General features: G+C 50.2%; 1 protein-coding gene across 1 annotated transcript in view; it reads left to right on the top strand.

Moving 5' to 3' along the window:
• The window catches only part of hsd17b2 (hydroxysteroid (17-beta) dehydrogenase 2), a 95,013-nt gene extending 85,502 nt beyond the window's left edge, over nt 1-9,511 (top strand). The window contains exon 5 of the mRNA XM_072517916.1: nt 2,790-9,511. Within this exon, the coding sequence (XP_072374017.1) occupies nt 2,790-3,136 (347 nt within the window). The 3' untranslated portion in view covers nt 3,137-9,511. The remainder of the gene's footprint in view (nt 1-2,789) is intronic.
• Nucleotides 9,512-11,204: the final 1,693 nt, after the last annotated feature.

Raw genomic sequence — 11,204 nt, 5'->3', positions numbered from 1 at the left:
CCCCGCCCTCTCTCCTTTTCCCCCGCCCTCTCTCCTTTTCCCCCGCCCTCTCTCCTTTTCCCCCGCCCTCTCTCCTTTTCCCGCCTCGCTCTCTCTCTTCCTTTTCCCCCGCCCTCTCTCCTTTTCCCCCGCCCTCTCTCCTTTTCCCCCGCCCTCTCTCCTTTTCCCCCCGCCCTCTCTCCTTTTCCCCCGCCCTCTCTCCTTTTCCCCCCGCCCTCTCTCCTTTTCCCCCGCCCTCTCTCCTTTTCCCCCGCCCTCTCTCCTTTTCCCCCGCCCTCTCTCCTTTTCCCCCGCCTCTCTCCTTTTCCCCCGCCCTCTCTCCTTTTCCCCCGCCCTCTCTCCTTTTCTCCCCCGCCCCTCTCTCCTTTTCCCCCGCCCTCTCTCCTTTCCCCCGCCCTCTTCTCCTTTTCCCCCGCCCTCTCTCCTTTTCCCCCGCCCTCTCTCCTTTTCCCCCGCCCTCTCTCCTTTTCCCCGCCCTCTCTCCTTTTCCCCCGCCCTCTCTCCTTTTCCCCCGCCCTCTCTCCTTTTCCCCCGCCCTCTCTCCTTTTCCCCCGCCCTCTCTCCTTTTCCCCCGCCCTCTCTTCCTCTCTTTTCCCCGCCCTCTCTCCTTTTCCCCGCCCTCTCTCCTTTTCCCCCGCCCTCTCTCCTTTTCCCCGCCCCCTCTCCTTTTCCCCCGCCCCCTCGCCTTTTCCCCCGCCCCCTCGCCTTTTCCCCCGCCCCCTCGCCTTTTCCCCGCCCCCTCGCCTTTTCCCCCGCCCCCTCGCCTTTCCCCCGCCCCCTCGGCCTCGGCCCCGACCTCGGCCCCGCCCCGCCCCGGCCCCCCCGCCCCGCTTCGGCCCCCCCGCCCCTCGGCCCCCCCGCCCCCTCTGCCCCTGCCCCGCCCCCTCTGCCCCGCCCCCTCTGCCCCGCCCCCTCTGCCCCGCCCCCGCCTCCTCTGCCCCGCCCCCGCCTCCTCTGCCCCGCCCCGCCTCCTCTGCCCCGCCCCCGCCTCCTCTGCCCCGCCCCCGCCTCCTCTGCCCCGCCCCCGCCTCCTCTGCCCCGCCCCCGCCTCCTCTGCCCCGCCCCCGCCTCCTCTGCCCCGCCCCCGCCTCCTCTGCCCCGCCCCCGCCTCCTCTGCCCCGCCCCCGCCTCCTCTGCCCCGCCCCGCCTCCTCTGCCCCGCCCCCGCCTCCTCTGCCCCGCCCCCGCCTCCTCTGCCCCGCCCCCGCCTCCTCTGCCCCGCCCCCGCCTCCTCTGCCCCGCCCCCGCCTCCTCTGCCCCGCCCCCGCCTCCTCTGCCCCGCCCCCGCCTCCTCTGCCCCGCCCCCGCCTCCTCTGCCCGCCCCCGCCTCCTCTGCCCCGCCCCCGCCTCCTCTGCCCCGCCCCCGCCTCCTCTGCCCCGCCCCCGCCTCCTCTGCCCCGCCCCCGCCTCCTCTGCCCCGCCCCCGCCTCCTCTGCCCCGCCCCCGCCTCCTCTGCCCCGCCCCCGCCTCCTCTGCCCCGCCCCCGCCTCCTCTGCCCCGCCCCCGCCTCCTCTGCCCCGCCCCCGCCTCCTCTGCCCCGCCCCCGCCTCCTCTGCCCGCCCCCGCCTCCTCTGCCCCGCCCCGCCTCCTCTGCCCCGCCCCCGCCTCGTCTGCCCCGCCCCCGCCTCGTCTGCCCCGCCCCCGCCTCGTCTGCCCCGCCCCCGCCTCCTCTGCCCCGCCCCCGCCTCCTCTGCCCCGCCCCTCTCTCTGCCCCGCCCCCTTCTCCTTGTTCCCCGCCCCCTCCCCTTTCTCCTTGTCCCGCCCCCTCTCCTTTCTCCTTGTTCCCCGCCCCCTCTCCCTTTCTCCTTGTTCCCCGCCCCCTCTCCCTTTCTCCTTGTTCCCCTCCCCCCTCTCCTTTCTCCTTGTTCCTTCCTCCCCTCTCCTTTCCCCCCTCCCTCTCTCCTTTTCCCCCTCCCCCTCTCCTTTTCCCCCCTCTCTCTCCTTTTCCCCCCTCCCTCTCTCCTTTTCCCCTCCCTCTCTCCTTTTCCCCCTCCCTCTCCTCCTTTCCCCCTCCCTCTCTCCTTTCCCCCTCCCTCTCTCCTTTCCCCCTCCTCTCTCCTTTCCCCCTCCCTCTCTCCTTTCCCCCTCCCTCTCTCCTTTCCCCCTCCCTCTCTCCTTTCCCCCTCCTCTCTCCTTTCCCCCTCCCTCTCTCCTTTCCCCCTCCCTCTCTCCTTTCCCCTCCCTCTCTCCTTTCCCCCTCCCTCTCTCCTTTCCCCCTCCCTCTCTCCTTTCCCCCCTCCCTCTCTCCTTTCCCCCTCCCTCTCTCCTTTCCCCCTCCCTCTCTCCTTTCCCCCTCCCTCTCTCCTTTCCCCCTCCCTCTCTCCTTCCCCCTCCCTCTCTCCTTTCCCCCTCCCTCTCTCCTTTCCCCCTCCCTCTCTCCTTTCCCCCTCCCTCTCCCCTTTCCCCCTCCCTCTCCCCTTTCCCCCTCCCTCTCCCCTTTCCCCCTCCCTCTCCCCTTTCCCCCTCCCTCTCCCCTTTCCCCCTCCCTCTCCCCTTTCCCCCTCCCTCTCCCCTTTCCCCCTCCCTCTCCCCTTTCCCCCTCCCTCTCCCTTTCCCCCTCCCTCTCCCCTTTCCCCCTCCCTCTCCCCTTTCCCCCTCCCTCTCCCTCCCCCCCTTTTCCCCCCCCCCTCCCTCCTTTCTCCCCCCCCCCCCCCTCTTGACCTTGAGTATGAGGAATGCATATTTTCTCACTCTGCAATCCACCTAGCACTATCCTCTTGCTAACACTTAATTTGTAGCGTGTTACGAAGGAGGTGGAGCCTAAACTTTTAAATTTGTGTGTTTCCATAGGGATCTTTGGCACCTCTGACCACTGGAGCAATCGACACCAGCAACTCCTGCAGAAGCTCCCTCCTGATGTTAGAACAGATTACGGTGAAAACTACATAGCATCATTCAAAAGCAAATATGCTAAATGGCATAATAATTTGCGGGAAGACCTACAACCTGTTATCAGTGCTATCTCCACTGCGCTAATGGCAAGGAATCCCAAGCCTGAGTACACTCCTGGAACAGCTACTTTCTCTCTTCCAGTCGTTCATCACTTTCTTCCCTCCTGTATGTCTGATTTTTTTACTTTTCAGTTACTTCGAACAGGTCCAGAGGATGTACCAGATGGAGTAAAGGAAACTGGGTGATAAGCCATTCTCAGTTAGCACTGACAGTTATTTTGTACAGAAAGTACCTTATTTTATGGGCTTTTGTCAACAAACACAATCCTCCCCCTTAAAAATAATTCTACACTAAATACTCTGTTGCACATATCTGTGTACAGATAACATTTCCTGTATACTCTCCGTGGGATAAGCAGAGTCCATGTCTGAAGCTTGGGCTCCGAGTAAGCATTTGTACTTCAGAATCGTACAGCAGCAATAGGGCAAGTGTTATAATCAATAAAATGAACACAATGGAACAACCTCAGTTGATGCACTGTGTAAAGGGGGAAAAAACAAATCTTCCAAACTGGAGGATCCTGTACTGGAATGTATTAGATACCACTTAATTTAATAGCTGCATTTACTTGTCACTGTGCCACAATCCCATTCAAGTTACTGAGACCATTTAATTGAAAGAGCGGTTCAACTCGTCTCTTATGTAGAATTATTTTTATTTTCCTAATGTATACTCCAGTATCAACTGTAACAAACTTATTATTATTTGTTCAGCGTGAGGTGAAGATGACAGTGCAGCCCAGTGCTCTTTGCAAAATGTATTGATCCTTTCCGGACTGTTGCGTTTTTAATGGGTCAGTTTCGGAATCCGAGACGCACAACCATTTAACACTGCTGGCCTGCACAACCCTGTCCATGAGGAGTTGCCTGCCAGGCATGTACAGACCAAGCTGGCGGGCTGCGGGAGAGAGATGGGGAGGAGGACACGTTGAATCACACTAGGAGATACCGCGCTCCCCCAACCTGGACCCATAATATTTGCTGGGCTACAGCTGTGAACACTGGCCATCTTATACCACCCCCCCCCCAACCGCACACACACAGACTTGGAACTAGATCCATTTCCACTTCCTGACCTCTGATTGAAAATCTGACCTCTGATATTTAATAATGTGATGCATTTATTTAATCAAAATCGAGAAATCCCTAGCTACTCAAAGGCCCAATGAAGCACTGTGCACATAAACTATGAGTAAGTCCCATTTGGGGATTAATTTTGTAAATTTACTACAGAGCTGGTGAATATGGGCAAATAAACAGAAAAGAATTAGCAAGAAAAGCTAAACTGTTGGAAATACACAGTCCAGCAGTAAGCCAGCTGAGCATTTTCTACCTTTCTTTTGTATCCAGTTCTGATCAAGGATGCATGCCAAACACCATTATATTCATCTGCCGTCTATTTCCAGCAGTTTCAGCTTTGCAGTTAAGGGCTGGAACTCCGGTTGTTGCGATTCACGTTTCATGCCGGCAGCACACCCCTGCCTGCGAGTTTCCCGGCAGCGTGGGGTGGTTCCCATTGACAAGCGGTGGGAAGATAGAATCCTGCTGCCAGCAAACAGCCAAGAAACTCAGAGAGTCCAGCCCAGGGTGCAGCACCACACATTGACTCTATTGCTCCATGCAAAACCACTAGCATGCTAAATTTAAAACCGGTCAGAAGATACATTTGCTGCCATACTGGAAATTTAACTAATAGGTACAAGTGTATTTGTTGAGGCTCACTGTCAGGCACGTAATTAATAGCACTGAAACAGTACAAGCCCCAAACTGGGGGCTCGAGCCCATCCCAACATTTGGTCTCGGGCATCATTAATATTATTTGTGATGCCTGTCATACCTTCACAAAAGTTCGAACGAACGCATTTCCCTCGCTGGCAATCTGAAACTAAGATCGAGAGGAGAGAAGTGGGACGCATTCACAAGGATTGTGGAATTGGAAGGGGAATTCATACTCCTCAGCAATGTTTACTGTTATATTTGATTTTCAAATTACATTTGTTTAGGTCTCAGTAATCTCTTTTTAAAAAATATATATATATCCTAAACATAACAGGACTGGCATTCATTAGCTCCACTCATCACAAACCAGTTGCCAAGAGTTGTCTTAAATAGATGTTAGACCCCTGATTAACATATGCAAGAGGCCTCTACTGCCTGCTTTAGGTTTCTACATTTAATAAAAATAGCCCGAAGTATTTAGCAGGGACCAGAATACCCATACAGGTTTATCGTACGTCTTTCCACTGCAGAATCTGTCACCATTTTGCCCATTTTATGGCCAAAACATTAATGCAATACTTATTAATTTCTGCTCTACATTTTGCAATAATTGTGCCCTGTTCAACAGAGCATGAAACTTTACTGTGCAATATATATAATTAATCAGAATGGACAATCATCAAGATATCAAAATCTGACTGATTATAATCTTGGGAAAGTATTCAATTACCAAATTAATTGTATATTTCACACTGTGCCAGTTCTTTATTACAACAAAACAGACTTTCTAATGAAGAAAGTTTTCTTTATCTAAGCTAGGGCCAAGGAAAAGTTTTGTTTTTTTTTGACAACCAATCTCTTGTTTCAGAAAGCTGGGGCGAAATTCTCCGGAAACGGCGCGATGTCCGCCGACTGGCGCCAAAATGGCGCAAATCAGTTGGGCATCGTGCCGCCCCAAAGGTGCGGAATGCTCCGCATCTTTGGGGGCCGAGCCCCAACCTTAAGGGGCTAGGTCGGCGCCGGACGAATTTCCGCCCCGCCAGCTGGCGGAAAAGGGGCGAAATTCTCCGGAAACGGCGCGATGTCCGCCGACTGGTGCCCAAAACGGTGCAAATCAGACGGGCATCGCGCCGCCCCAAAGGTGCGGCATGCTCCGCATCTTTGGGGGCCGAGCCCCAACCTTGAGGGGCTAGGCCAGCGCCGGATGAATTTCCGCCCCGCCAGCTGGCGGAAAAGGCCTTTGGTGCCCCGCCAGCTGGCGCGGAAATGACATCTCCGGTTGGCACATGCGCGGGAGCGTCAGCGGCCGCTGACGGCATCCCCGCGCATGCGCAGTGGAGGGAGTCTCTTCTGCCTCCGTCATGGTGGAGACCGTGGCGAAGGCAGAAGGGAAAGAGTGCCCCCACGGCATAGGCCCGCCCGCGGATCAGTGGGCCCCGATCGCGGGCCAGGCCACCGTGGGGGCATCCCTCTGGGCCAGATCGCCCCGCGCCCCCCCCCAGGACCCCGGAGCCCACCCGCGCCGCCTTGTCCCGCCGGTAAGGTAGGTGGTTTAATTTTCGCCAGCGGGACAGGCATTTTAGCGGCGGGACTTCGGCCCATCCGGGCCGGAGAATCGCACGGGGGGGGGCCGCCAACAGGCGCGATTCCCGCCCCCGCCGAATATCCGGTGCCAGAGACTTCGGCAACCGGCGGGGGCGGGATTCACGCCAGCCCCCGGCGATTCTCCGACCCGGCGGGGGGTCGGAGAATCTCGCCCCCTGAAGTGCCATTTTAACGTACCTATTGCAACCCATTAGTGCAGTTCATTCTTTATCTAAGATTCACTTCAAATTGCTGTCAATTTCACACACTTATCCCCATTACGACAGTCAAATAATCTCGACAGGAATCAATCTGACGTCTTGGGGTTCATACTTTTTAAAAGAAAGTTTTACAATTCCAAATTTTGAGCCAAAAGAGGAAATCCTAATAGAAAATAATAATACCAAAGCTGCGAAGTACAGTATGCAATATGAAATTCTGTGAAGGTGGGTGTTCCAACACTTGTAATGAATACTAAAGAAAGTTGAGTAAAGTAATACCCCACTCGTTCAGTTAACACCGAGACTATTTGAAGAAATGGAATGTTCTGCGTGTGTATACATGTCTAACTTTACATTCTTAATAGTTAGAATTGGGGAGTTACATAACTGTCGCAAATTTTCTACAAAATATGTTTGTGTTTATAATGTCAAATCTCAGGTTTCAAAAAGGTTACAATTTTATTTGAGGGAACAAATTGGGTGCAGCCGCTGACTAAAACTTGGCAATGGTACAAACCACTACATAAAACATTAGTGCTCTCTGCAAAATATTCCAAGTTGATAAACGGCTCTGGGGTTTAAGAACTGTGCCCTATTTATTATCCCATCTGTGCAGGGTTGTCCTTTCAGGAAGCTTTTCTTGCGATTCTTTTTTTGATGAAAAGCCTATCCATTTAAACAGTGATCCACTTTTTTTGACACTTAAAGCCATTGTATCATGTCACTTTAGTTCATATTTTGGCCCTATCAATAAGCAAACATATCAAATACTTTAACAGAATTTCCTGGAGTGCCTTAACTGGATGGGCCATGTGACATCTTATATGGACTAAAGTACAATATCTGTAAAGTTTCACAAGAATGTTTATTACAATTTCTAGGATTGTGCTGTACCTCAGCTGAACATGTTTTAGCCCACTGCACTTGGTATGGTGGCGTGTAATTGAAAATGACTTTATTACAATTTTATTGGTGTCGGTTTATCTCAGTCTTGTTTTCAGTTGGATTTGATTCCTCTTCATTTCTGCTTGAATGAGAGGTGATGAAAAATTTATAATTTATTCATCACTTCAATTTCTTACACTTGCTTGGAGAAATAGTAATGAGGCTAAGAATTCGACTTTCACTGGTGTCACATTGCAATGAGGCCTCGCAAACAATTCCTCTTGTACAACAACAAGTGACACAAAGTGCTGTTTGGTTTGTTTAATTGACAAAGGTAAAACATGTGAAAACTAACTGCGTGTGTGTGTGTGATAATAGTGAAACACTTCCATTTTTAACCTGTGAGATTTTGGCTGTGCAATTCTACAGTTACTGGTCTATCTATCAATCAATAGCTGCAGAATGTGATACACTGCAGACAGATCCCATTGAAAACTCACATTATGCTTGTCCCTCAGCAATATGTATGTATGCATGCACACGTAGAATCGCTGGCTCAAGGTGTCTAATTTTTAACTACAAGAGAGAGTGTGGGTGAATGGGTGCATTTTTTTCCCTTGCAATAGATGCATTGAAAGCTAAATTTTAGAAATTGCTGCAGATCGCCACTCTGCATGATGAGAGATGACCAAAGGGCAGACTTCAGTACTCCCAGGTGTCAGATTGCTAACCGGACTCCTGACATGCTTGCCACTTTGTTGTCGATGCACAAGTTGAAATGACGCCAATGCAAAGCACAGCACAGTGACTGCAGCCTTCTATTGCTGAGAAGGAATCTGCTCAAACCCATATGCTATTAGTTGCGTCACATTGTTGATAATGGTCTGTTCTCGTAAATCAGTCTGATCAGACACCGATCCGGCGTTATGTTGAATACGAATGCTTATTGTTAATTGTCTGTTTTATGTGCATTTTGCATTGTTATGCCGTTGAATGTCAAAGTATGTTCAAGGGTGTTTTCTTTTTAATTTAGCACACAAGATTTCCAGCCCCCCCTCCAAATGATAAAGCAAAGCACAAACCATTTATAACTGTCTCTAACTGTCCACAAGGTATTTTTTCCATAATTTCAGAGCCAAAGTTCTTTACAGAGGCTTAAGTTTACACAATGTCTACATTATTCTTTAAAAATACATACAGCTTTTGTCTTACTTCAATTTTAAGGGAATGTCATATATGCATATATACATACATCTCATTTATGATGTGAGTTTAGGCAGTTTTCTTGATGCAAAAATGTTCTAATTTGTGAAGTGTCATGAGCTCTATTGTTTGGGTTGGTCCTATGCCACTGGTGCGATAATGTATAGGTGCTTGAACACCAAGTATGTCTGTAAATAAATTTGAGGAAAATGGCCCACTGCGTTCACCTGTAAATTGTAATCCTTGCGTGTAAATGAGTCTTGAACTACATGCATCAAGACATTGCCAATCATAGCTACAACATTGAGTGAACCATCTCAACACAGTTGTTGCGTGCTGTCCTCTTTTGTTCAAGTCTACTCAAGTTTTTTGATGTTTTTGATCAACCTAAACCAACTGATTTGTGTATCATTTCACAGCTTCAATACTTTACAGTCCATTCAAATGGGTATCTGTTATTAATATCACTCTGTTGAGCCATATACATGCACTTTGGAAAGAAGCAACGGCATGAACCAGATGAGGCATTATTCATATTTTAATAATACATTGGTGGTTCTTGGCTGAAAGAAACATTGTGTTGAATCTGAAAAGTTCCTTTAAAAGGGCTAAACTTTGATCATCCACGGATATAGACGTTCAAGTTTTTAATATGCTTTATTTTTCTGTATAATGTAAGCATCAGTGAGGCAATGTTTTAAAAACAAGCTATCAAAAATTGTTCAAGTTGCTCAAAGATGCTGGAGTTGTTGAATGAATGAATAAATGAGCAGTACTTCACTGTAAGCAATTATGTTTTAGTAAATGGACACAGAACCACTTCCTTTTGTAACCATATAAAAGCCATATTGTTAACACTCTAATTGAAACACTCACTGTGCAATAAAGGAACTGGAATAAAAACTTTGGATCTGAAATTTGCTGAATAAAGTTACACTTCTGCATATCATTTTGTGTACTCGTGTTTTAATAGTGAAAGAAAAATTGGCATACTGTTATAAACTTTGTATGTGAGGTATGGTTAGCTTCAGTGTCAGGATCTCTGTTAAGTTGACCCTAGGTCCTTACAATTAGTAGTTTTGTCAGTCCTGCCTTCTATTTGACTAGGGGCTGGTTTAGCACAGTGGGCTAAACAGCTAGCTTGTAATGCAGAACAAGGCAGCAGCGCGGGTTCAATTTCCGTACCGGCCTCCTCGAACAGCTGCCGGAATGGGGCTACTAGGGGCTTTTCACATGAACTTCATTGAAGCCTACTTGTGACAATAAGCGATTATCATGATTATCAACTTCTTGTTTCACTCCTGTTAGCTCTACATTGAAACTTTGTACTCCACCACCTCCCCACGCCCCAGGTCAACTTATCCTTCAAATATCCCCACTTTATTCCTTTCTCAATGGAGTCATAGCCAGCACAAGGAAGATGTCTGTGATTTTAGGAGGTAAATCAACTTAATTGCTGGAGTTCCTTGGGTCCTAGGCCCAACCATCTTCAGCTGCTTCTGCAATAACCTTTCTTCCATCATAAGTTCAGAAGTGTGGATGTTCATTGTTCTCTGGTGACTACATAATGCGACTCATACGGAAGCAATTTATGTCCAAATGCAGCAAGACTTGGACAATATCCAGGTTTGGGCTGACAAGTGGAAAGCAACTTTGGTGCCACACAAGTGCCAGGCAATTCTAACCATCTCTGCTTGACATTCAGTGGCACTGCTATCACTGACTCTCCCACTATCAACATCCTGGGCGTTAGCATTAACCAGAAACTGAACTGGACTAGCAATATAAATACTGTGGCTAGAAGAGGAATTCAGATGCCAGAAATCCTGTCACGTGTAACTTACCTCCTGACCTGCCAAAACCTGTCCAGCATCAACAAGGAACAAGCCAGGCATGTGATGGAATACTCTCCAGTTGCCTGGATGAATGCAGCTCCAACAACACATAAGAAGCTTGACACCATCCAGGACAAAGTAGACCTCCTGATTGGCACCCCTTCCACAAACATTCACTTCCTCCATTACCAATGCACAGTAGCAGCAGTGTGTACCATTATACAATGCACTGCAGGAACACACCAAGGCTCCGCAGAAAGCATCTTCAAAACCACAACCGCAATCATCTGGAAGGACAAGTGCATTAGCAATACCACCACCTGGAGATCCGTCCCCCCCCACCCCCCAAGGCACACACCAGCCTGCTGTGAAACTATGTCGCTGCTCCCTCATTGTGGCCGAGTCAAAATCCTGGAACTCCCCAATAGCACTGTGGGTCTGCTTACACCACTCAGACTGCAGCAGTTCAAGAAGGCAGCTCACCACGACCTTCTCAGGGGCAATTAGGAATGGGCAACGAATGCTGACCTAGGCAGCAATGCCCACATCCCATGAATGAATAGAAAAGTTTGCACTAAACAGCTTCACCAATATTTCAACTTCCATCTCAACAAATCTTGCCCACATCTTGAGTTCACCGACCGTGCCCCCCTGTCCTTCCTTTACCTCTCCCTCTGTATAAACTCTTTAACTGCCGCTTTAAAAGAATGCTTCATTAGAAAGGGTAATGTCAGTTTGTTGTGGGCCAGTGGCATTGCAAAACAATCTCACTAGGGGCAGGTCCGTTTAATACATTTCTAAGTTTTA

The sequence above is a fragment of the Scyliorhinus torazame genome, chromosome 10 (genome assembly GCF_047496885.1).
Source record: "Scyliorhinus torazame isolate Kashiwa2021f chromosome 10, sScyTor2.1, whole genome shotgun sequence".
In the NCBI taxonomy this organism is placed as follows: domain Eukaryota; kingdom Metazoa; phylum Chordata; class Chondrichthyes; order Carcharhiniformes; family Scyliorhinidae; genus Scyliorhinus; species Scyliorhinus torazame.
Note: the sequence above shows the minus strand (reverse complement) of the source record. Positions and strands in the feature narration are given on the sequence as shown.